The 25,709-nt window shown below is 36.2% G+C and overlaps 1 protein-coding gene across 2 annotated transcripts; it reads right to left on the bottom strand.

The window, feature by feature from the left end:
- Positions 1 to 725: 725 nt before the first annotated feature.
- LOC136692652 (sodium- and chloride-dependent GABA transporter 2-like) lies at positions 726 to 18,199 on the bottom strand. Of its 2 annotated transcripts, XM_066666221.1 has the most exons (15): positions 18,043 to 18,199; positions 14,335 to 14,561; positions 12,587 to 12,721; positions 12,336 to 12,476; positions 11,918 to 11,999; positions 11,289 to 11,421; positions 9,771 to 9,905; positions 8,837 to 8,940; positions 8,580 to 8,704; positions 8,093 to 8,205; positions 7,765 to 7,902; positions 7,446 to 7,548; positions 6,473 to 6,573; positions 5,544 to 5,714; positions 726 to 4,389 (listed from the first exon to the last, which is right to left on the bottom strand). In XM_066666221.1, exons 2-15 carry the CDS (start codon positions 14,528 to 14,530, stop codon positions 4,255 to 4,257), a joined length of 1,812 nt encoding a protein of 603 aa, XP_066522318.1. In that variant the 5' UTR covers positions 14,531 to 14,561; positions 18,043 to 18,199; the 3' UTR covers positions 726 to 4,254. The 2 variants fall into 2 exon arrangements, with proteins under 2 accessions (XP_066522318.1, XP_066522317.1); XM_066666220.1 differs by lacking the exon at positions 18,043 to 18,199 and having other exon boundaries at positions 14,335 to 15,915.
- Positions 18,200 to 25,709: the final 7,510 nt, after the last annotated feature.

The raw sequence follows: 25,709 nt of genomic DNA on the forward strand, positions 1-25,709 counted from the left end.
ATTCTCCAAACTCTTTATGGTTATTTCCCATTTTATAGCCATGTTTAACATGAGAGTGTGTGTTTGGGCAATGGATTATATTGAATTAGATACATACAGGCCTTTTGAATTCACAATAGCAATCTTGAATTCACAATAGCAAATGCTGATCCCTGTTTTGCTGGAGAGAAGACATGGGGTTTGGTGCCCCCTGTTGTTTGCAAATTACAATGAATTCAAAACAGAAAGCAAACTGCACACTTATTTACTTCAGAATGCAGTTTACACTTGTCCAGCCTCATCCTCCAAATCAAAAGATAAATGATGTTCAATACCACCGATTTCCTTTCTGATTCGATACTGAGTACCAGCGATACCAATCCAATACCGATACTTTGTGCAAATACACCTAATGTGTCTGGTAAATCTAAAAAAAAAAGCAGTGTATTTCAAATCATAGCTTCATATGTAATCTACTTTAAATGATTAATTTTGAATGATTATTCAAAAAACTCTTGGATTTCAATAACTTTTATTAATCATTTTCTTGCCTGGTAGCATTCATCTGCTGTAAATTGAACAGTAATCTGCAGTTATGTTGCAAAGAGTCTCTCCAGGTCTTTTGATTTTAAACTTAACAAAGGACTAACTGAGCAAAAGGGAAGGTTAAAGGAGCAATCTGTAATGTGTGATCATAGATTAAGGAAACTAAAGTCAAAGCTAAAACACTACTGCCTCAACCAGCATTGCTAAAGTAGTAATTGTTGATTATGGCACATTCTTCTTAGCTGCTACGGCCCAAGTTGTTAAACCCGTCTCTTGCTTGTTCGTTCAGTTTTCCTTAAACTGTCAACCTGTTTGAGCTTCACATCTGGGGAGGAGAGGGAGGAGGCAGACAGCTCTCTTCACATTTTTGAAACTGTATTATAGTCTCAATGTTACAGATTTTATTTATTTATTGGTTTACAGATAAATACACCACATTATCTTGCCACCACTGTGGAACTTAAATGTCTCAGATGAGCCAGAGTAGTGGAACTGTATGTGGCAGCCTCTGAATATTAGAAAACTGCCCTCAATATTGAATGAATTCTTGTAGCAAGCAAGACTCTAAACATTAATCCAGTCTTCTGAGTCATTCACATGACTTGGTAAGGATGTTATTTATAAGCACTCTCCTCTCTCTGTCTCATTACACACACAAGTATGGTGGTAATAACAGTCCAAACACTGACAGTTCTGAATATATCCCCAAATGCAAAACCCCCAAAAAAAGATTGGATATTTTGTAATTTGCAATAAAAACATGAAGCTTATTTATTAAAAAAAAAAAACAATAAAAATAGGAATGAACCCTTTATTTAACAGACTAAAGCACAAAGAATATATTTGAATGTTGTCTTTAGTCAAATTGAATGTATTTTGTAAATATACACAAACGACCTACATAAAATATGCACAAGTGGACCTACACAGTCTTAATTATGCAATCCATTCTGACAGAAATTCCATACGCATCTGGGTTTTTTTATTTCTCTAATACTAGCACAAATTTTGTGAGTAAAATCATCTCACATCTTTCTGAAATTTGAGCTAAGGACACACTGAAAGTATAACCAGCAGGGGCTATGGAAAGATCAAATCAAGCCATAAAAGATGTTTGTGTGGGTTCATGACACAGGACTTGGGCGTGTTAAAGTATTGTCAGAAGAACACATGATATGACATGATGGGTGCTGAGACTAAGAATTATATCAGTTATATTTCAAAGACTAATGTACATACATTAGTGTCCTTGGTTTCTCTGGGGCTCTTGAGTTTAAACCTCATTAAATTCTTCTCTGAGCAAAAGGCAGTTGTCAATTTTAAGCTTTTTGAATGTTCACCACATATTTAGTAACAGAGCAGTAATCATATATGTTGTATTATATAATGTTATCGAAAAACCTGCAAGAATAGAATGTCAGAAATTTAATTTTTATGTTCAAAACACATACATAACATTAAACCCACTAAAAAAATCAAGTAATATGTTAATTGCCTATATATGTTTTATCAAAATAATCTAAAATCATTGCTAAAATCATGTTATCACATACCATTAAAAAGTTATACACAAAGGATTTATAGTTTTCCTATACGAGTCCTTTATATGTCATGTGTTTATTTTTGTACAAATGTGGCCATAATCATTCACAAAATAACTTATAATGAACATATATAACATATATAATATATGGGATGAGCATAATAACAGTAATGTTACACAAATGTGTTCCACAAAGTGTCTCCAAATTTCCCTCTCCTCAGATCTGGTGCTGTCCAACATTCAGTCCCCTTTTAAAAAGTTGCACTTTTCTCATTAACTTGTGCATTTGCTCATTAATTCAAGACACTTAGATTAAACAGTGAATGTCTATTCCAGAAGTCATCGAGGGATTAGTTTCAATTAGAGTGTGTACAATGGACACTGAAATGGGAAATAACAGATAGGATTTGCTGATAGAATCAGAAGATATAATTAGAATTTAAAATTGCTCAGTGCTCAGTTTTGTGGCTGAGGGTGTGGAGTGGTGTAAGACTTGGATGTATGGCCCCTGCAACCCAGTCATCCAGAACCCACTTAATAATTTTTATTAATTTAACCATAAAATTAGAAAAATTACACATCACAATAATTAAGAGGGGCGGCATGGTGGCGCAGCATGTAGTGTCACAGTCACTGGGTTCGCTCCAGGTGACTGTCTGTGAGGAGTTTGTGTGTGTTCTCCCCGTGTCCGCTTGGGTTTCCTCCGGGTGCTCCGGTTTCCTCCCACAGTCCAAAAACACACGTTGGTAGGTGGATTGGTGACTCAAAACTGTAGGTGTGAGTGAATGGGTGTGTGTGTCTGTGTTGCCCTGTGAAGGACTGGCGCCCCCTCCAGGGTGTATTCCCGCCTTGCGCCCAATGATTCCAGGTAGGCTCTGGACCCACCGCGACCCTGAACTGGATAAGCGGTTACAGATAATGAATGAATGAATAATTAAGAGAAAGTTTCTCTAAGCATATTTTTAATGGCAGTATTTGAGCTTACGTAGAATACCATTATCCTCAGGTAAGGTTAAAGTGATCAATTGCCAGTGAGTGACAACTAATTGCACCAAACTGGGACCTGTGTTTTCCTGTTTAAATTGTGTTGATTGGTTAATCAAACCCCCCTCATATTTCTTTTCCATACCCTGATTGTAGTGGCTGGACTTTGCCTATTTTAGAAAGAGCATTAGAAGAACATTTAAATATAAAATGTTTTACTTTTACTCATCTTTGACACCAAAATAATCACAATGACTGATTTACTGTAGAATAACAAAATAACCTAATCAGGACAAAGTATCAGTAGTTATGGTAATGGCATATTAGGCCCAAGCTGGGTACTCCATTTAAAATGAGCCCCTACATATACTCAGTGTCCATTTTATCAGCTCCAGTGACAATACAGTTGCTCAATATGTTTTTTTATACAGACTGCCCATCCGTCCAGTTTAAACAGCACTGCTTTGACTGATCCATTCATTGTAACACACACTAAAACACCATAAGCACAATGTCAGGGTCACTGCAGTGCTGAGAATGATTCATCACCCAAATAATACCTGCTCTGTGCCATCTTTTTTGGTTCCTGACCATTTAAAGAATGGAGTGTATGGTGGCTAACAATGTAAGAACTACAATCTGTAATGGTAGAGATACAATATGCCCCTATTTGGTAACTGGAGATTATAAAACGGACAGTGATTGTAGAAACGAAGAGGTGGTTTTATATCATGGCACTACAGCATATGCCTCTTAGAATAAATCTCATAGGAATGCATTCTGAATAACAAATATGCAAAAAATAACAAAAAAAATTCTCTTTACAAAAAACTGCTGAAGAATCATAATGGAAACATAAACCAAAATGCATGACAAAATCATCACTAAAATAACTTATAAATGTCATGCTGAATCAAAAAGAGCACACGATTATCAGCACTGCCATTAACTGTATGCTACAACTGTGCTGTACAATATTTAAGCAAATCTTTCTATTCACATAGCTTATATGCATAACACTATGCTTCTGTAACAGTGAATCTCAGAAACAGTTTTAAATTCTAAAACGATTAAGAAGTACATTCTGAAAGTAAATCGTAATAGAACATGACTTAATCCAAGTATACTGAAATAGTCCACTGTGTAACAGTGAGTCTCTCTGAGAGAAAGTGAGTGTGTGTGTGTGTGTGTGTTTGAAAGCTTCATACATCTGCTGGGGTTTGTCTGTGAACAGTTCGTAATGTCTGGAGATCTGTGAAAGTCTCAAACGTGGGAAGGGCCAGCTGCCTATTTCGATAACGCAGGTCTTCAGCAGGTGTGCACAGTTTTTTCATTCTCTGGTTCAGGAAGACAATTTGCAGCTTGCTCAGTAAGACAATTGTTTCAAAAGCATGAATTATAAATCCATTATAAATATATATAATATGTAGTGTATGAATTATAGTTCTAATTAAAGTTATATTTTTATTTGAAATCTAATTTACACTTTTGCCTTTACCACACTGTCCTGTCCTGGTCCTGTCATGTCTGTTTTCCCAGCCATGTGCTCTTGCACATAGTTCTGTTTGTTATTGTTCATGTCTCCGCCCTAGTCCCGCCTTAGTTCCACCTCCTCGTAAGTGTCTCCTTTGTAATCCTGCCCTCTCGTTATCTGCCCTAGGTGTTCCTTGTCTGTGGTGTGCATTTAAGTTCCCTTGTCTCTGTGCTTCTTTGTTGGACATTCCACCTTTGTTTTGCTATCTCCAGTCTGTCTGTCTCGTCTGTGACTCATTCCCTTGAAGTCAGTCTTTGTATCTCTTGTCTCATGTCCGTTTGTGTCTTTACTCCATTTAGGTTTACTCTGTTTACCTCTGTGTCCAAGTTTACTCTGTTTAGTTCTGTGTTCAAGTTTAGTCTGTTTAGCTTTCTCTGTATGTTTAGTTCCCTCTGTTTAGGTTTATCTGTTTAGCTCTCTGTGTTTAAGTTTAGTTGGTTTAGCTTCTTTGTCTAGACCCCTGTTTAGCCCCTTTGTCTAGGTCTCAGTTAGCTCTCCCTGTCTAGGTCTCTGTAAAGCTCTTCATGTATTGTCCTTCTGTCTGAGTCTCTCTGTCCATTTCTCTCTGTCTCAGTTTTTCTTTAAGTATCCTGTTGCGTTATCCAAGTCTGTCTGTCTGGTTTTTTTTTTATCTTGTGTTATAAATAATGTCATTGTTTTAGCATGTACGTCCGCCTCCGTCAGTCTGCCACAGTCCTGACACACACCAGGGGTTTCTTGAGGGCCTTGCAGAGTTCTCATTTATAAATACTATAAATATGCATTATTGCATATTACATATGGCAGTTGAGAATTAACATTTCTAATACTGTTAAATAACAATAGAACAAATATATATAGCTTATATTTAAATGAATTTTGAAATTGGACTACATTGTCTGTTGTTTCCAGTTCAGGTTTAAAAACTTTACAGTAAATCTAGTTTAGATTGCATGTACAGGGTAATTATTAATTTACCTGACGCATAGAGCCAGAGGTTCTGCAGACTGCATACACCATCCATAATGGAACTAGCAGGGTGGAGGAGAGTGTGAAAAAGCCTCCAATGGCATAACCCCACCAAGGGTACTCGTACACATTATTGAATTTCAGAGGAGTGTACTTCACCAATGAGAAGATAAATGTCCCCTGGGAAAATGGTGCAGAAAGGAGAAATGAATGAGGATGAGGAAGATGAACAGTGCAAGCATGCCAGGCATGCTTTCCCTCACATGATCTCCTGAAGTTCCAAAAGTCTGACAGACACTATTAAGAGGTGTCACAAAAAGGTTTACAAATCACTGACACTGAAAATACTAAAAGTTTTCCTATTTATCTTTAATGTTTATGGACTCAGATTAGCAACACTGACTGATGCTTCCAATCTGGTGCACTATTATTATTGTTATTATGTAGCATAATGGCACTTAACTGGTGATACTGTAAATTTCTATCAGTAGTTTGATCAGAGGAGGGTGGATCCCCTTTGTGAGTCTTGGTTCCTCCCAAGGTTTTTCCTCCAGCCTCAAGGGAGTTTTTCCTTGCCACTGTCGCCTTCGGCTTGCTCACAGTGAGCTTTGATTTAAATGTTGTTCTGATATTACATGAAGCTGCTTTGTGATAACGTCAGTTGTAAAAGTTGTATAAATAAGTTTGATTTGATTTGATTTGAATTTAAATATCCATATTATAAATGAGATGTCTAAGTACAGAGTCATTTTTAAGAGTGTAAAGTATAACAATGGTTCTAAACCAATCCGAAGTAATCACTAGTACTGAGAACAATTTATTTTATATATATTTTTTAATTATTATTTTATTAATGATTCTCAGTACCTTTTGAAATTCATCAGTAAGTTCAGTAAATTGTCATCTTCAAAAAAAGTATTTTCCTGCATTTTACTCACAGTGCAAATAATAGGAGTGATAAATTTCCAGCAGTACTTCATATGTGGCCAGGGCCGATAGCCAATCATGTCCTCAATGTTGTTGTACAGACGGTCTGCACCTGAAAGGACAAGTATTTCTTTAAAAACAGTGTATAACTTAGTAAAGTAAAAAAAAATGCTTAGACCATTATTTAGATAATAAGTATTTCCCTTGCATTAAACTATTTAAAAGTAATTTTTCATGCTTATGATTGTGTATTGTACACATTTGAACTTCAGTACACTTTTTTCCACTGATAACCTTTCACAGCATATTCTCAATAATAAAAAAGGATTCTTCTGCCATTATCCAGGAAGTGGCACTGACTTTTTATACCTTTACATAATAACTGACAGATTAATGATTAAAGAGTATTTTGAAGATCAGATATTACCTTGTATTTTGAAAACAGTTGCATGTGTATTTCATATTACAGGACAAAAGATAAACACGACAAACCAGAAGGAGCAAAGTGAGGGAATATGTGACTGTGCCTTTTTTTAAAAAAAGGTCAAATGTAATTTTATTTTAAAGCCAACCATGATTAAGTCCTCCACTGGAGAAATGGAAAATTCCAAGAAGCTTAAAGTCCTTATTTTATGTGGAACGTAAAAGTAGAAAGTGGAAACCTTTCTATGTTACACCATTTTAGGAGGGGTGTATATTTCAGTATGAAATCTGTCAAACAGGAAGCTAGCATTGAACCTGCACTAATATAATTTCTTTTCGTTTTATTAATGCTGTAATAGTGGGAGTTTAAACTCATCTCAGCCTGTACACCATGGGGCTGGTCGCAGAGAATTTTTTTTACATATTTCTTAAGCCATTTATTAGTGTACAGTCAATACATAAATAAATATATGGTAGCAAAATGACAAAGCTTCATTCTGAGTTTTATACTTCCCTTTACATCAGCTCAATATAATCGATATGAAAAACAGACGTTCCTACCATAAACCCATCCGACACAGACTGACTGAAGTATGGCAAAGGCCAAGAGAGTCATTCCACTGCAAGCATAATAGTCAAACAACTGGAAGATATACAGCCCACCCTTCAGGAAGAGAGAGAGAGAGAGAGAGAGAGAGAGAGAGAGAGAGAGAGAGAGAGAGAGAGAGAGAGAGAGAGTTACTTAAAACTTTTTATTTCGAAACATAAAAGTCTGTAATCTTGAGATATGGCTGAAGGTATTTTAGTGACACTGTAATATTACTTTGAGTGAAGAGGAAAACTAAATTCTTGTCATATGTGTAGTCTAATGGAATCTTACCTCTGTCACCATTAGCAAACCAACCAAAAAGCTGGCCACACAGATGAGGAGAAGCAGGATTTTGCGCCGGTGTCCGATTTTAAAGAAGGATGGATACATGTCTGAGATTGCCGTAACCAAAGCTTCATGGTACACAAACTGCACATACACAAAAGTCATAGCATATTAGTAATCCCTTATTCCTATATATATTTCAGGTAGAATTCTCTTGAGCATGAGCTTTTTCCAATGTTTACCAAGCAGATTTATATGGTTGCTCTAACCTCTGGCCTTCAAGGAGGTTCCCAAAATGACATTATAATTTAGAAATGAATGAGTGTTTTCTTACCTCACTGTCTAATCCAAGAAAAATGATCATAATGAAAAAGAAAATTGCCCATAACTGAGGAACAGGCATTAAGGCCACAGCACGTGGGTAGGCAATGAAGGCCAGACCAGGACCTACAGCAAAAAAGACTGATAAGTTTGTAATGCTCAAAAACAATATAAACCTTCCATAAAAACTCAGACCTACAATCATATCACTTATTAAAGATTGGGCATGGAATGTTTCCAACTGTCTGCATAATTAAATCTTTAAGATTAAACAGCAATTTCCACTGATTTGATGTAAAATTATGTCCAGACAACTGCACAAACAAATAGAAATGTTTACTCCGGTTAATCTTTAAATGTGTAGGTTTTACCTCCAGCTTTACACAGCTTTATATAGCTAAAATCATTCTAAATATGGATTCTGCATAGATGTCTAATACATAAATAAACATCATAAAGAGATTTGGCATTAGTTTTGGGTTTGGGTGATTTTGTCACACCTGACTCTGCCACCATTGAAATGTCCATTCCCTGTTCATCTGCCATGAAGCCCAGCACAGAGAAGATGGCAAAGCCAGCAACAAAGCTGGTCATGCTATTCAGCAAGCACAAATACACACAGTCTCTGTAAAATATTAAAAGACAAATAATTGCTTAACTCTGTCATGATTTCAGGCTCTTTTTTATACAGTGCTACATACTTCCAGTTTTACTCAAAATTTTATTAGACTACTTTACTGAAATAATTTTTAAATACCTGTAACAGTTGTTTTCATATTTATTGTAGCTTCCTAAAGCTGTGAGTACTCCTGTACAAACTCCATAGGAGTAAAATATTTGGCTTCCTGCATCCATCCATACCTAAAATGGAATATATCAACTTGAAATATGAATAGTGGTTCAAAATCTAATGTCATTTTCACAACGGTCTGAACCAAGGTTTGTGTTTTGTTTAATGGTATACATTCAATCCGGTATATTTTGGTTTTGCAGACTAAAGGACTTTCCATGACATTCCTACATCCTATTATCATTACCACATAGGCGGGTTGCAACTTCTCCTACTTGACAGTGATTGGCTTGTAGAGGAGCATGGTTTGAATGAATATATTAATTTCCACTATTAACGTTTGGCTCAGATCAACCTTGCCTTATGCAAGACACAGACACATTGCGTGCATATACAATGCTTAGTCTATTTAATTCCCAGCCCTAAACATAATCACTAAAATGCTTTATATCTAATTATTTTCAATCTTTAGTGATGATGCACTTAAGGCAACGTGATAAGCAAATAGAATGAATTTACAGTTAAATTAAAGTTTTTTACATGCTTTCTATTATGTTTTAGAGTGAAGTCATTCAGTAAATTGCCAAGTCACACACATCAATGTAATTTATAGTGCCTAAACTTCCTGTAATTCCTGTAACGATAAAATAAAGCACTTTCATATTGCACACTAACCAAACCATGGTTCTGTTTGATCTGGACTGAAACCACCTCTTCTGGATCATCCCAAATTTTGGTTCTATTTGTCCTTAATCTGTAATCTGAGCTGCTATTTTGGTTTGGACCAAACCAAAAGTCTTTAAGACCAGAATTGTTTGCATTTGTATTTACAGTATTGGTTAACAAAAAACTGGTTAAATTCACTTGAAAGATATGATAAAATATTATTTTTGTTCAATACCTGAGGATCTGTGAGACGTGAGGGATCAGGATACAGATAAAATTTGATACCATTAACAGCTCCGGGAAGGGTTAAACCACGCACTAACAGCACTGCTAGCATTACATAAGGAAATGTAGCAGTGAAATAGACCACCTGTGAAAAGCAGACAACATATTGTTTTTAGATAAAGCATTAGGACATGACCATAATGATCCTAAAAAATAAAAGAAAACAAACCTGAAATAATGTAATACTGACTCATGCAATTAATACATTTAGATTAAACAATTACAGTAGTTTTAAATTGGACATAGGAAACAGGAAACATAGGATCATAGAGCCATTCAGAGAGTCCTGGTTGAGGGTAAGGATAAGAGTTTGAGGAGGGAAGGGGCCATAGTCCCTAACCAGTTTAGTCAGGTTTCCTCGCACGGTCCAAAAACACATGTTGGTAGGTTGATTGGTGGATTGGTCCATAGGTGAATGCGTGTGAGTGTGTGTGTATGTGTTTGTGTGTGTTGCCCTGTGAAGGACTGGCACCCTCTCCAGGGTGTATTCCTACCTTGCGCCCAATGATTCCAGGTAGGCTCTGGACCCACCGCGACCCTGAACTGGATAAGCGTTTACAGATAATGAATGAATGAATTTAATGCAAAAAGGCATATGGGAGAGTGCATTTAGGACTAAAGATGTGTCACATAAAGAAAACAAAAGCCTGGAAATCAGGCATAGTCTGTGCCCACCTCTAATGTAAGGGCAAATCAATGAATGTTTGCCAACATTGGCATTGTTAAAGTACATGTGACGTACTGAAATTGCAGCCAGATACACTTTATTGGTGGAAAAGATTCTGAAAAACCCTGCAAAAACCAAAGTATGTCACAATTTGGGCATTAAAGGAAACAATCACTTAATATTTACATCAAGACTCAAACACAGGCCACTTGTGGAACTTGTGGATATAGCTCTAGTGGACTGGATGTCAGGGGGCTACTTTATAGTCCTCAAGTCATCCTCTCATGGACCAGACCCACAAAGCCAGACATTCATGATGTGGGTGAAGAATGTTCCCTCTGCAAAAGAGAGTAATCTCTGTATAACAGTATAAGCCGGTATACCGGCTCCTGTGATAGCAGCTGAATAATTTCTGGTAAACCAGGTCTCACATCAAGGAGAGATAAGCCTTGATTTTGTACTCTGGCTAGTGTGACCGGTAGAACACTCGCATATATAGAGTGAGTCCCGTTTAGAAAGAACATGGTGTAACTTTGACTGATACTACTGCATTTAAGGGGGACCTGGAATGTTCCAATAAAAAGCTGAATTCACCTTCCTGTCATGGAAGAGTTAGTAGTAAGTGTTATGTGATTGTTGAAAACTTTTGAAGGTATTATGTCCTAAATATAACTAAGCATGGCAATTTCTGTCAGCCATATTCAGAAACATTCTCACATTGCTTTATGGAGCACATTCCAATGATGGCTTATTAAACAGCATACAGAGAACTGCCTATATCAATGTATGCCTAGTGCCCACCTTTCCTGTGGTCTTCACTCCTTTCCACACACAGAAGTAGCAGATGATCCAAACCAGCAGCAGACATAGAGCCAGGTCCCACCGCAAATTTCCAACCTCTTCAATTCCACCAGACAAACCCAAAATCCTTCTCCTAAAATAATACAGATCGTTTCATTGCAATATGCCTCACTTAAGTTTGCAAGCTTCAAAACTTTATGCAGTCTAATAATAATAATACCCACACCAAAATTCTTTAATTTTCAACAATGGTTGGCCCCCCTCTCTTTTGTTATTGCGAAGATCCCCCCCAGCTTTTGTTGTTTCTCCGTCACATCGCGAACAGTTGCGCGCAACCCCCCACCCGTTTCTGTTGCTGCTGCTGCACCGACATATGGCGAAGACTAGCAGTAGCGGTATCGGTATCGATAACGGCGATACTTGCCCTGTATTTACTTGGTATCGGATCGATAGCACCTCTAACACGCAGCTCGATCTCTCAGTCGGAGTGAGCGGCAGTTTGCCACAGCTCCAAACACTCCCTCGCCTTTTGTTTAGCCAATCAGCAGCCAGAGTTATCAGTCCATCATGTCCATATATGTTTCCCCTCAATTAACACATTTATATTCTTGTCATTTTTATATACTTACTCCCAGAATTCCACAACTGGGGATGTCATTTTCTCTGGAATATGTTCAGTAGCGTTGCTCTGACTAAATTCCATGCAGAATTCTACAAAAGAGAAAAACAGAAGCAAATCTTTGAGAAACCTTTTTTTATACTGTGTTACTTAATATCACCCACATGCCCTACGGATATCAGATGCTTATATACAAGCATAGGAGCAAATAAAAGGCATTTGTTCTATATATTTCCACAAAGAAAAAGAGAATTTGTGTTGCACTGAGTCTTAGCATGTATGCCTCATTCTTTTGTGAAGATATATTGGAGTAAAGCTTGTCATTAAAGCCTAATTATTTGGTTGAACTGAACTGACTTGTTTTGAAAGAACATGCTGTAACTTCATATGGCTGTATTAGCAGGTAATGTCTGTGAATCTATTGTCACCTGTGTTCCAGCTATTCTTGCAGCTGGCCCAAGGGAGCTCTGAGGTGAAGGAGGAAAACAGGTAAAGAAATGCCCAGGCCAAAATGATGATGTAATAGACTCCTGTGTACAGGACCACAACTTGGCTACCATAACCCAGACCTGAGAAGAAGAAAACTTAGTAACACTCTAACATAAAAGGAATCTGATGTAATTATGTCCTGTGTGTGAATCATACTGAATCATGTAGCTGAGATATTTTTCTTCTGTACCTTCAAAAAGGGGGCAAATCTTCCTCCAGCATGTGATGCCACCCTGGCTGGTGTACTGACCCAGCGATGTTTCCAAGAAGAAGAGTGGTATGCCACAGGAAAACAGGAAGAGTGTGTATGGCACAAAGAATGCTCCTTTGAAGTGAAAAAAATCAATTAGTATGCGATAAAGTGAAATCAAATGTGTCCTTATATGTATCAACTAACAATGTTAATTTAGCAAAGGTTAAAGCAATCTGTGTCATCTGATAGTTTCTTATTTACTTGCATGCCCTTGCTTTGTTAAAAAAGATATATATAATTATACAAAAAAAATGTCCACTTTGCTCCAAATGTAGTAGATCAGCTGAGACATAACCGTAACTGGTGTCTGAATTTGCTTCTTTAGTTTAGTGCTGGAACTTTGCAGCTAATGTAGTTAACAACTAATGTAAGTTTAGATTTGACAATTTGTAATTGTGCAAACAGAATGTCTAAATCATCCCACATTTGCCACAGACCTCATTAATTAATTTAAAACAGACATGTTTAGATTGATAATATATACATTAGTGTGGAGTAAATTCAGGTACTCATTATGATAATTGTTAGATCAAATTTAGATTTTTTGTAGACACTAGTGTTAGTGCTGCATTTTGTCCCCAAAAAAAAAATATATATATATATATATATATTTGTTTTTTTGACAAAATGCAGCACTAACACTAGTGTCTACAAAAAATCTAAATTTGATCTAACAATTATCATAATGAGTACCTGACTTTACTCCACACTAATGTTCTAGTTCTTAAATTCCATCACATCCTTTCAGACATGTCCCAGTGTTTAGTATAAAGCCTTCCCAGAGGCTTAGAAGCTGATACTGCTGCACAATAATAGTTTGGCCATACAGGATGAACCGGATCACTAAAACGGTGGTAGCCAACTTTTTAAGGTCTGAACAAATGAAGGCGAACATTTTAGCCTCATAGCTGCAATGCAAAAATAACAAAAAACCAAAGAATCAAATTTTGGACATTTGTCTTGTCTGATCAGCTACATTAGGGGTCAGATATATATATTTGAGTTTCTTTCGGTGAATTTTTCCTTTATTATAGTGTCATGCACCTCATAATTGAAATCTGAGGGAAGCTTATGAAAACGTACTATTCTGCTCATGTGTTCAAGTCACTGAGGTCACTTGCATGTCTTACCACAAAACCAAGTATGCAGTTATACAACTTCACCCACCGCCTCATGCGGCCCCTGTCCTAGAGAAACAGTACCACATACAGTAGGCATGTTTAAGCTTTTCTCCAGGAATCAAACTTTCTATTGCTGATCTGAGGCCTGCACTACTCGTAGGTCAGGCAGATTATAGTAGTCTTTGCCATGAATGCACATGTCCTCTATTCTTCGATTCTGATAATTTTAATACACAGAACCTAGAAGAGCATGCCACAGATCAGGTTGTTTAAAGACATGATAAATATAGCCTGGCACTTGTGTCCAGCAATATATCTTTTTGCACATATGGGCATATGCAATTATTATAATGAATGCAAAGAGATCAAGAGTAAAGTTTGATTGCTTATTTTAATAACAATACATACATAAATTTGGATAAACAATAACCAGATAATTTATAGCAGTTACAGAATAATGAATAATAACCCTTAAGATCAATTACTAAGCAATAAATCTAAAGTTCAAAGTGTTTGGTAATCCTTTGATTATTCTACAAACAAACAAAACAGTTATTCACTCACCACCTCCATTTTTGTAACAGAGATATGGGAACCTCCATACATTTCCCAGGCCAATAATGTGCCCTGCCACTGCCAGGAAAAACTGCAGTTTACTAGCCCACTGCTCCCTCTGCTGTGGTTTTGACTGGGGATGTGCCATGGAGGCTGCTCCATTCATCATCTTCAAATTCACTGCTGGTTCAAAAGCACTCTCCATAGTGCTGCTCACGAGACTGAATAAGGATAGTCTATGAAAAAAAAAGCTATAACAAGTACTTTTCCAGGGGTGGAAATTTCCATTATAGAAAAAAATATATATTATAGAGTCAGAGAGAGCCATAACTGCCTAACGCATTTCACTATAAAAAAAAGACATTATTAGTGCACTATTCACTTAGTGCACAGACTTAATAAATTAATATAATTTTTTCAATATTCATTCATTATCTGTAACCATTTATCCAGTTCTTAGTCGTGGTGGGTCCGGAGCCTACCCGGAATCACAGGGTGCAAGGCAGGAACACACCCTGGAGGGGGCAGGAACTCTCCCTGGACTGTGGGAGGAAACCAGAGCACCCGGAGGAAACCCAGGGAGAATACAACAAACTCCTCACAGACAGTCAACCGGAGCTGGACTCAAACCCACAACCCCAGGATCTTGGAGCTATGCGACTGCAACACTACCTGCTGCGCCACCGTGCCACCCTATTTTCAATATATATATTGAATATTACAGAAACATTGGGACATTTAGTAAAGTGCAATAATTTTGTAAAATGCAATAAACCCTGAATCTGTATTTGTTAATTTTCTTGAACATTTATTTAACTGTCAATAGAACATAGAAAAGATTCCCAGAGTTTTCACTGATCAACCTGTTTTATATTTATAAAATGTATAAAATGTATAAAATTTCAAATCTGATAACTGCAATGCACTTCAATATAAGTTGGGACAAGGAAAAATGAGAGTGAGACGTTTATAGAAAATTCATGTCACACTGTTCCGAAGCACTATACAATAAGCAAGTGAATAAAAAAAGCTATAAATGAAGCATTCACCCAAGGCTCAGACTTTGCAAGCAAAAATAGGTTGTTGTTTATCATTTTATGCCAAAATGTATAACATGAAACCCTTATGTGGAACTGTCAGAAAAACTGTCATGTACAGACATAGCCACACGGGCTTAGGAAAATTACTGTGGAAAATGGCTACCACAGAGTGCTGAGCAGGTAAGGTCTTGTATAGAGCAAGAATGTCCAAAATTTTCCATTTGCAAAACTGCAACAGTATCTACAATTTACAAACTATTAAAAAATACAATTAGGAGAAATAGTGATGTCATCCAGTGACATTGCTTTCTTTGCCCCTTTGTCTGTTAAATAAAGGTTTGCTTGAATTAAAATTGTCCCGTGTGTGTGTGAGTATATTTTAATGCATGCAGATCAATCGTATGCCCAATGTAATGTGTAATGTGTTCAAAACTTCCTTCTATGATTCACTCTTTTTTTTTTTATCAGAGCCATTTTTATCAGAACCTAGATACACTGTTGCGTTCAGTGAAAACACTGTGTTCCTACCGTTGAGTTCAGAATGTGGCATATTTTTATTTATGAAACATGTATTTAATTCCATAACTAACTCTAAGTTTTTTCCCCTCCCCTTTTGGTCCCACACCCTCTCCCCTCTCTTTCTTTCTCTCTCTCTTGCTCACTCACTCACTCTCACACACACAGACATACACACACACACACAGCTGCTGTTCCTGTGCAGCGTTTGACACATTAATTTTCCTACTTTTAATTCATCAGTTTGTCTCTTAAAAAGCTGATGAAGCTGGAACATGGAGGTGTTTTATTGTTGGAGCCACAATTATTATTTTTCTCCAAGTTTCCACATATTCAGTGCTAAAGCTGAAACTTTTACTCAACAAACGTAGGGATACTAATACAAAAATAAATAAAATGTAAAAATATTAAAAAATAAATTAACTGTTTCCTGTATGCAGTTCCTCATGCATATTACACTACACAATTATTTATCTCCCTCCTGAAAGTAGCAAGAGTATACTTTATAATCAAAAAACAATACTACTATAAATTTAATTCCATTATATTGAACTTACGTTGATCCTTTTATTCTACATTTAAAGGCTTTAGTGTTAAGAAGAAACAAATGTGTTAATCACCTTTAATAAGAGCTAATTTTGCAATTAATTAGTTACATTTTTAGTCAATTGACCTAATAATACCACAAAGTAGTCACATGTTTTGGTCTTGGTGTCATATTTGGCTTGTGATGTGAAATGGGGCCAATAAGGGGTTAAATTAAATCTGGGGACTGTGTTAACCATAAAGCTGAAATTGATCCCATGCCAAGCAAAATGTTGTGATATGCGCATTGCTTCTTTGAAAGATTGCCCTGCTGCTACTTCTAACACATTGCAAACATTGCTGAAGAGATTTCTAGTTTGAGCGCACCTATAAACAAAGAATTTAAACAAAACCACATAAACCTCAAGAGGTCTGGGGGATTTCTGTCAACACAATCAAAAGTTCCACTTTATTAGCTGTGGCTTTGTAAATACTGAAACACTCTTGAGGAATGTTTTGCAACTGCTTTACACATGGTTGAGTAATTTATAACAGCCTTCAGAATTAAAATCTTGATTTGTGGTACCAGACTGCACCCTGGAGTGTTGCTCAGGGTATTTTGAATCTATCTTAGAGCCACAGCATCAGGAGGATACACCCACTGGAGATCAGCTGAAGTAAGTTAGTGGAAAAGTACTGAAATATCAGCAGTTGCACCCTGCCTCTTATCACAGCAGCTTTAAACCACTTTAGGAAGCAAGGGGAAGGGAACCCGATGAAACCTGTAAACACTGAGTCACAAACTGTAGGTTTTTGTTTTCTAGTTTTAAAACATGATTAACTAAAATGGAGCAATCATCATGATTAAAAATATTATTAATAATTAATTCAGTTTACTACTATGTGCTGAACTCAACGAATGGATTTTACAGTATAGCAACAACAATCCAGTTAAACAGCCAAACAGAATAAATAATAATCTAAGCAGTCTGTTTCGAGGTTGTTTTCAGTTAAGCCAGATAAGGGATTACTTTATTCACATTGGCTTTATGAATAATGTAGCTTAACAATAATGAATAATGAATTTTCTGTATACTAAGATAATTTTCTGCATCCTACCTGTGGATAACCATTTATCTCTGGCTTTCCTGACTAGAGCCACATCTTTTGAATTTAACAAATCATGGCTTCACACTAAATGTTCTTTGGAGGGGAGCCAGAGAACAACCAGGTTTGGACACCCAAAATAACTTTTCAGTAAACATTAATTAAAAGCTACTCAGTTTTGGATGTTATAAGTATGGATGTTGTGTTCGTTTGTAAAGTTCCAGTCGTTCCTTTGGCACTGCCCCTAAGTATGATTTTGATTGTACTATACATGTATTTGTATTGATAAGAGAACATTTTATAAATTATAATATAATGATATAATCACTAAGCTGAACTACAAATTGTATATACTGTAAAATATTGTTAGAAGTGCTTTGGAATGATCATCTTGCACATTGATGGAGTACACTACTATTAGTACATTAAATACATTCTGAGCCCATAACTAACCACAACATTGTTTCCTGTTTATAGCTGCCACAGCAATTCAATACAAGCAAATAGAAAAGAGTGGACAAGACGTTACCTGAGGTATCTGCGGTTCTCTCCTTTGTGTTTCTTGTTTAGGTGGCGTTTCTACATATGATTGCGTCCATTAGAAGCAGCAGCCACTTGAAATGATAGACTGACACAACAGGAATGAAAAGAATTGAGGAGGAGCATAAAGTCCTGCACACAAAACTGCACAGAGCAGCTGATTCTGAAACTGCTCATACGTCATTCCTCACTGTGTTGAATACGAGAAGAGAGAGATAGCAGCCTGACCTCAGATCAGGAGTTTGACATTCTCTTTACAATTAATCCTAAACCAGGTTTAAGAGGGAAACTTTTACGCCCCTTTGTTTTCCTTCCCTGTCATTCTGCTTTGCATGCTTTTACAGAGGTTTTCAGATGCATTCTTATCAGTGTTCTACTGGCAACCGGGTTTCTCTCTCTCTCTCTCTCGCTCTAAGTTTCTGTCTGTTTCACCAACAAACACCTATCTGTTCTTTTTTCCTCATGCTTGCCAGACCAGGTCTATTGCCAGCTTCCTGTATAATACCTATGCTTACAAAACACTGCAGTCTTACAATTATTTCATTTCCAAATAAATTCTCTTTTATTTCATTAACATTGAAAGAAACAGGTTTTTTCCCATTCACTATATGTGAAATTTCTTCATGGAAAATGAAACTGTCAAAAATATATAGTAACTGACGCGTAGGCTCTTTAATTTCAGCACTTTGAGCATTTAACATAAGACAAGTAGTTAAGATGTTTCATGGAAAAAGCCGCAGCTGGATAATTTGCCCTGGGATGTGAATTCCTACAGAGATTTAGATATAAGCCTTTCTCTAATAAGTGATAACAACGTTCAGTCTTGATCGCAGATAAGTATTTTCAGCCTTTTAGTTGGTGGGAAACCTGATATGGTCTGGACAGATCCCTGCCCTTCAGTTAAACCTGTTGAACCTGAAACTGCCCAGTATTTAGATTACGGTGCCTCTACCTTACATTAACTGAATATAAGGAAAAGTGTTTGTTGCTATGCAATAATGACATTTAAATTACACTCATTAATTTGCCTTTTCTGACACTGGTTTCACTCAGATATGCAAAAATATATTAGCATCCCAGCACAGTGACCTCTGGTGTTGATCTAGTAATATTGTAAAGAATACAGGTCATTTATCTGTTAATTAAAAATTTACCAATTAAAATGAGATAAAAGGTAGATTGTTTGATGATACTGTATTAAATTAGTTTATTTAACCATCTGGAACACATGTGCTGGCATGTGCTGAAAATACAAATCACCTCATTGAACTGGCTTAAAAACTGACTCATACTCGTTTGGTCAGGAATAGCACCACAAGGAGCACTCTTTCTTCAATACAGTTTAGCAACTACTCCACAAGGGGGCAGAGGTGCTATTGTGATTAGTATTAGTGACATTTTGGGACATTGATATTTTAGCAATGTAAATAATGTTTTACTATCTGTTTACTTTACTGAAATAAATGTTACTGTTGTGTTAGATTTTAGAGCCCCATGTTTTTAGACCCCCCCAAGTAAATGGCTTTAAATGTACAACATGGACCTTAGAGTCCACCTTCAAGGAGTTTTAAATGAACACATCATCCAATTTCCCAGGGTAAGTTGCATCATGGCACATTTTCATGCCTAATTTAAACATGCAGGAGGAACAAAACTGAAGTCAAGATGTTGTGCAATCTAGATTATTATCAGCCAGAACAAAACCTTGTATGTCCAATGAAAGAAACTTTACAGGAAAAAAACTTTTAATGTAAAGCAATGTAAACAATTTTAATCCAAGCGGTTTCAGAGCAGTTTTAATTTTAATTTAACAAAATTTTAGCAAATTTTTAATAATTTACACAGTGTGAATGCCAGCAGATATTTTCAAATGGAGACACAAAAACATGGAGATTGTGACATGACATTGCTATAAAAGAATAAGATACCATTAAGTTTCTGTAGGTACTGACACCCGTGTGAATCTCAAGAACACCCAGCTATGGTGTTTGTAACATTAAAGGTAGAATTTATTGTTTATTGATTTATTAATTGTTAATATTTTGTAGAATAGATTATATGCATTTTCTGGGTCCACATAGTTATCTGTCCCTACTAAGCAGTCCAAAAATGACTTTTTCTTTTTTTTTAAAAAGTGACTGACCGACTCCCCATTGTGGAATTTTACAACTCATAGTACTCAACATTCTCATCACTGAATTCTGGTCTGGAATTTTACAGTTCCGCCCAAGCACCTCCCCCATGTTATATTTCACCTGTATCTCTTTAGCCCTGTGTTTCCTGGTGTCCCTGCTCTAGCAACTCCCTCTCACTGTTTACTGTTTGCTTCCTTTTGTCCTTGATTAACTCTTTAGTATATAGATACAAGCAGACACATAGGTGAAGTAACTTTTTGTAAAAGTAATACACTTTGTTTGTGTGCAACACATTTTTGTCACTTTCAGGCCAGTATCCCACACAGAAACACTCATTATACCAAGACTAGGCAGAGCTAAACTCTAGTAGATGAACAAGAACATTTACATGAACAAGAAGATTTTTAAAATATCAATATAAATAATAATAAAAAACACTTGTATTAGAACAAAAAGGAATTTAGTGGTAACATTGCTGTCTTCATAATGACAGACCTTGGTAATCAGTCGCATATCATCTTGGTTTACATAAATCCTCATGCACAAGCATCATGGATACTCAAAGTAAGGATTTTAAACTGCAATTTCTACCCTGGTTCACTGATGTCTTTTCTATATATCTGCCTGTTGAGTTCACCTCTTTTACAACAGCAGCCAGTTGAGAATGTCTTTCTAACTGAGACTCTTTATCCATGCCCCTGTGAATTTTTTATGACTTGTTACACATGCCACAGCAAATGTTAGGATTCATTTTAAATGCTCCATTGCTTATTATGTGAAAGACAAGACCACAGTATTTTGTTTTAAACTAAATCACTTTAGTCAGCAGTGTGCTTACATAAAGGATAATGTAACAAACTGTGTAATGATTTTGTGAAAGTCAGCACGAGGTTTGCCCAGTTTATAATGAATTGTCACAGCCCCCCCCAAAAACATGACTTATTAATGAACTCTGTTAAAGTAATATAACACTTTACTTAACAAACAACTGGGAGCTGAGGTAACCTATTACTTTCATTAAAAAAAAAAAACTATATATATAAACATGCAACACACTCTGGGCTCAAGGCCGAAGAATCACTGTCACCAGCTTCAACATAGCAGTGGAGCCAGCAGTTTTTAAAGTGGTGGTGGAGAATAAAGATGTTTGGTAGATGCTGCACAGTTACCCAGCAGGGACATTAGTGAGTATTTTTATTAATTGAATAATACATACATACAGTCACCATATTCAGAATAAGTGTAAATGATGCACATTCCTCTTTCACCTCTGCCTTGGTCAGGTTCTTGGGTGGGTTTTATGTTTCTCACAGACATAAGTGGCATTCTTTTACAAATTCCTCACCAGGATGTTTTTGACCACAGATGTAGCCAGACTCCTGCACTTTAGTCTCATGCATACCACAGTAATTTTGTAAAGACATTTACTTGTAAAACCTTTATCCACACTATTTACACATTTAGTGAAATATTCTACCTTAACATGAGACTAAGTGCTATAGCAGATTATATTTCCCCGTGCAGTGATTAACTTGTCACTTAGAGATATGACATTAAGGAAATGTTTGTTCCTACTTGATAATACACATTTATTGTGGCGTATTATATACATGCTTTTAGGTAAATTTATCATTTTATACTAATCAGGCATCTACACTATGTCCAAAATTGAGACATCCCTTATAATTAGTAATATCAGCTGCATAATGTTGTGCCCATTTTGCATACAGGCTTTCAACAGCACACACACAGCTGAGAGGTTTTATACCTCTCTTGCCAAAATTTAGCATTAGGCATGGTGATATTCAGGCATGTGCAACTGCCTCAAAGCATCCCATTTAATTTTATACAAGTTGTGTTTTACGATACACACAATTCTGTACCTTTTGAAAATGCTCTTGGCTGGTATTTGAGATCCAGCATTAATCATCCACCATCACTAACTTCGTTGTGGACAAAGGCCACAATTCCTAAAAACAGAACTAAATTTCTGACATCTAGTGTTAAGTCTTCCTGGTAGAGTACAGCCTGTTACTGCAGCAAATGGTTACAAACTTTATATTCCAAATCAAATGTTGGATGATATGTAATAATGAATGTTTTGGCAGAAATATTCATTATTAAATATCTTGATCTGTGTTGCTCTGACTTTTTTCTCATATACAAATTCAAAAGCACAGTTTTCTTCGGAGAGTGCTAGATTTAGAGCAAGGCAAGGCAAGTTAATTTATAGAGCACCTTTCATACAGAAGCAATTCAAAGTGCTTTACAGAAAAAAAAAACAGTTAAATTAAAAGCCGGAATAAAATCATAAAAGTCCAATAAAATAATTACATAAAAAGAGTAAAATGATTAAATGATTAAAAATGATTAAAACAATTTAAAATTATAAAATAAAATAAAATAAATAAAATGCCATTACAGAAATAATAGTGCAGAATATTTTAAACCAAGCTGTAAGCTGCTCAAACAGGAATGTTTTAAGCCTTGATTTAAAAGTGTCTAAAGTCGGGGCTCTTCTAATATTCTCAGACTGGTTCCATTTATGAGCGGCATAGTAGCTAAACACTGCCTCTCCATGTTTAGTTCTCACCTGAGGCAGGACTAACTGACTAGTTCCTAAAGATCTGAGAGCTCTGCTCAGCTCATATTTCTGTAGCAGATCTGAGAAATACACTGGTCCTACCCCATTAAGACATTTATAGACCAGTAATAACACCTTAAAATCTTTTCTGTAACAGACTGGTATCCAGTGTAAGGATTTGAGGAATGGGGGTCTCTTCTTTTGCTCCAAGTGAGAACTCTGGCAGCTGCATTTTAAATCAGCTGAAGCTGTGTAATGGTCATTTTTTATTCTAATTTATATAAATATTTGAATTCTGCTTTAGTGATGGATTTTAATTTCCATAGAGGAATAATTAGGAACAACTTTAAAAACACAACTTAAGAAATTATACAAAAATTAATATAGCTATGTGACATTATGGAAAAAAAAAGTGAATCCTGTGAGAAAGAGAGAAACAGAAAGCATGAGAAAACTTTTGTTGTTGTTGTTTAATAAATATTACACTAGATGGCAGTAGACCTTAATGTCGTTAACTGACAGTAATGTGTTAAGTACAAATAGATTTAGCCTTTCTTCAAGGGCGTAGATTTGTGCTTAACATTGGTGGGGACACTGAATAACAATTCATATTTTTATGAATTATATAATGTTAAATTAATGTTAAAACCTAGCAGTACAATTGACGTTATTATGATGGACTCATTTCATTAGTGAACTTGACTTTAAGTGACTTACACATTTCTTTTAAAAATAGCTCCTTATGTCCACCTTCTTTTTTGCTGCCATCCTCACTCGCTTTTAACACCCATGTGTCACCCACGTTGCACTTGAGTCTTGCACAGTACGTCCCACATGTGACTGGAAAGTTTTCCTTCCAGTTTTGGCGCTGTTCACAACCAAACGTAGCTACAGAGTCTCAGGTGACAGCAGGGAAAGGCACAGTCAGTCGCACTGGCCATATGTGTTACGAGGAGGTAGGACGGGAGTGGACGTGATTTAACCCTTTCTGTGCCTCTGGGTTAATGACACATTGACAGATCGGCTTTTGTTTTTATAGGGGATCACATTTTTTTGTGGGGGAACAATTCAATTATCACTGGATATTGGTGTGGACACGTCACTTCCGTCTATGCTAATTCTACGCCTTTGCTATCTGTGTCATTTTTAAAGAGAAATATATGTACGCCTCTACATTACTTACATTTTTGAAAATTATTTAAATTTAATATGGTATTTTAACACGAATTCGTTTATTTATTTATTTGTCATTGATTGATTGATTGATTACTTGCATATTGCATTATGATACTCTGAAATCAAATGTTTATTTTTGCAATGTAATACAACTTAAAGGTTTTCTCTATTTTGCAGCCTTATACATTACAACCTAATGCTCACAGCTGCTGTCCTGATCCAAATTAAACACTGAACTTTATTATTTGAAACTGGATCTCAAATGTCTCCTTACTAACTACATAGTGATATTCATAGTGAAGTCTTACAATACTGACACCTGCATTCTCATTCTTGTTTAAAACACTTTATACTGTCTAGGCCAACACAGGATAAAAAGAAGAATCATGCTAGATGGATATAATATAGCTTTAAACAAATTAATATGCAGTTGAGCAACACAGGCTAAATGCCACCACCTTTTGCTCAGCAGATGCTATTACAGAATTTGCATGTATTCAACAGGTCAGACAGACAGGTTACATAAAGATACAGCTATACCCAAAACATGACACAGTTCATGGGCCATTAACAAAGTTTGTATAACTAAAATAACTAAAATAAAATCATTACCAAATTAGTTGAGATTCGTAGAGATCTTCTTAGCTTGCCTGTCCGAATATAACATTTTTTTTTATTTAATAGCAAGACATAGAGGAACTGCCCTATGACATGAACAGAAACTAAATAAACACATGTTATATGGCTGAATTTGTTTACATACATATCTGGTACCCCTTAAATAACTGCATGTTTTACATCTCACACTCAATTTTAGTACTTATTTTAACATGCCCTTTCACCACTTAGAAGAAATTCTGACCAGGGCCAGACTGGGATGGCTAGATTGCTGTGTCAGAGCATCTCAAAAACAGCAGGTCTTATAGGCTGTTCTTGGAATGCAGTGGTCCAAAGTGGTCCTAAAGTGTGTGTATATATATATATATATATATATATATATATATATATATATATATATATATATATATATATATATATATATATGTCTGTATGCCATCTGCCTGTACTGAAAGCTGAGATCACAGCTATTTGTGATTTAGCTTAAAGCTGATATACATGTGGTGTGTAAATTAGAAGGGTGTCAAAAACTGAGGCCTTTTGATAGATGGGGCAGAAAATTATTCAAAAGCTACAATGACAGAGGAGGCAGGGGAGACATTTTTCATCATTCATATCTTTGGATGCTACATTAAGGCCAAAAAGGAGGAGATTAAGAGTACTGTCATCTGCAGCAAGGAGGTTTTACTCCTATTCCCAAAAAAATGCTGACTCGGTTTTTTTTTGTCTGGGAACCAGATTGGAAATGCTCTAGTCCTTTGCTGTTGTTAGAGATTACTTTGCGTGTGAAAAGCTTGAAGTTGCATAGCAACTACTTTTTCCATCACTTTCTCCCAGGACCCATTGGTTGTTGTTAGGGAGCGATTTTGTGACAGTGCCAGTCTTTTAAGGTGGAAGAAGATGGACTGATATAATTGCGGCAGGTTTAATTGCACACTCTGAAAAGACAGAGACATTACCAGAGAGTGGGGGGTTGTACAACCAGGTTCAAGTTGACAGATGGGCATCGTTTGGATATGCGTAACATATAGCTGAGTGGGCAAGAGCTGATCCTTGAGGTATATCTTGGTAAAGAGGAGCAATAAATAATCTGGAACCTATAAGTGGCCGTGCCTGTAGGACCAACATAAGAGAGTTGTAATT

The sequence above is a fragment of the Hoplias malabaricus genome, chromosome 3 (genome assembly GCF_029633855.1).
Source record: "Hoplias malabaricus isolate fHopMal1 chromosome 3, fHopMal1.hap1, whole genome shotgun sequence".
NCBI classification, from domain to species: Eukaryota; Metazoa; Chordata; class Actinopteri; order Characiformes; family Erythrinidae; genus Hoplias; species Hoplias malabaricus.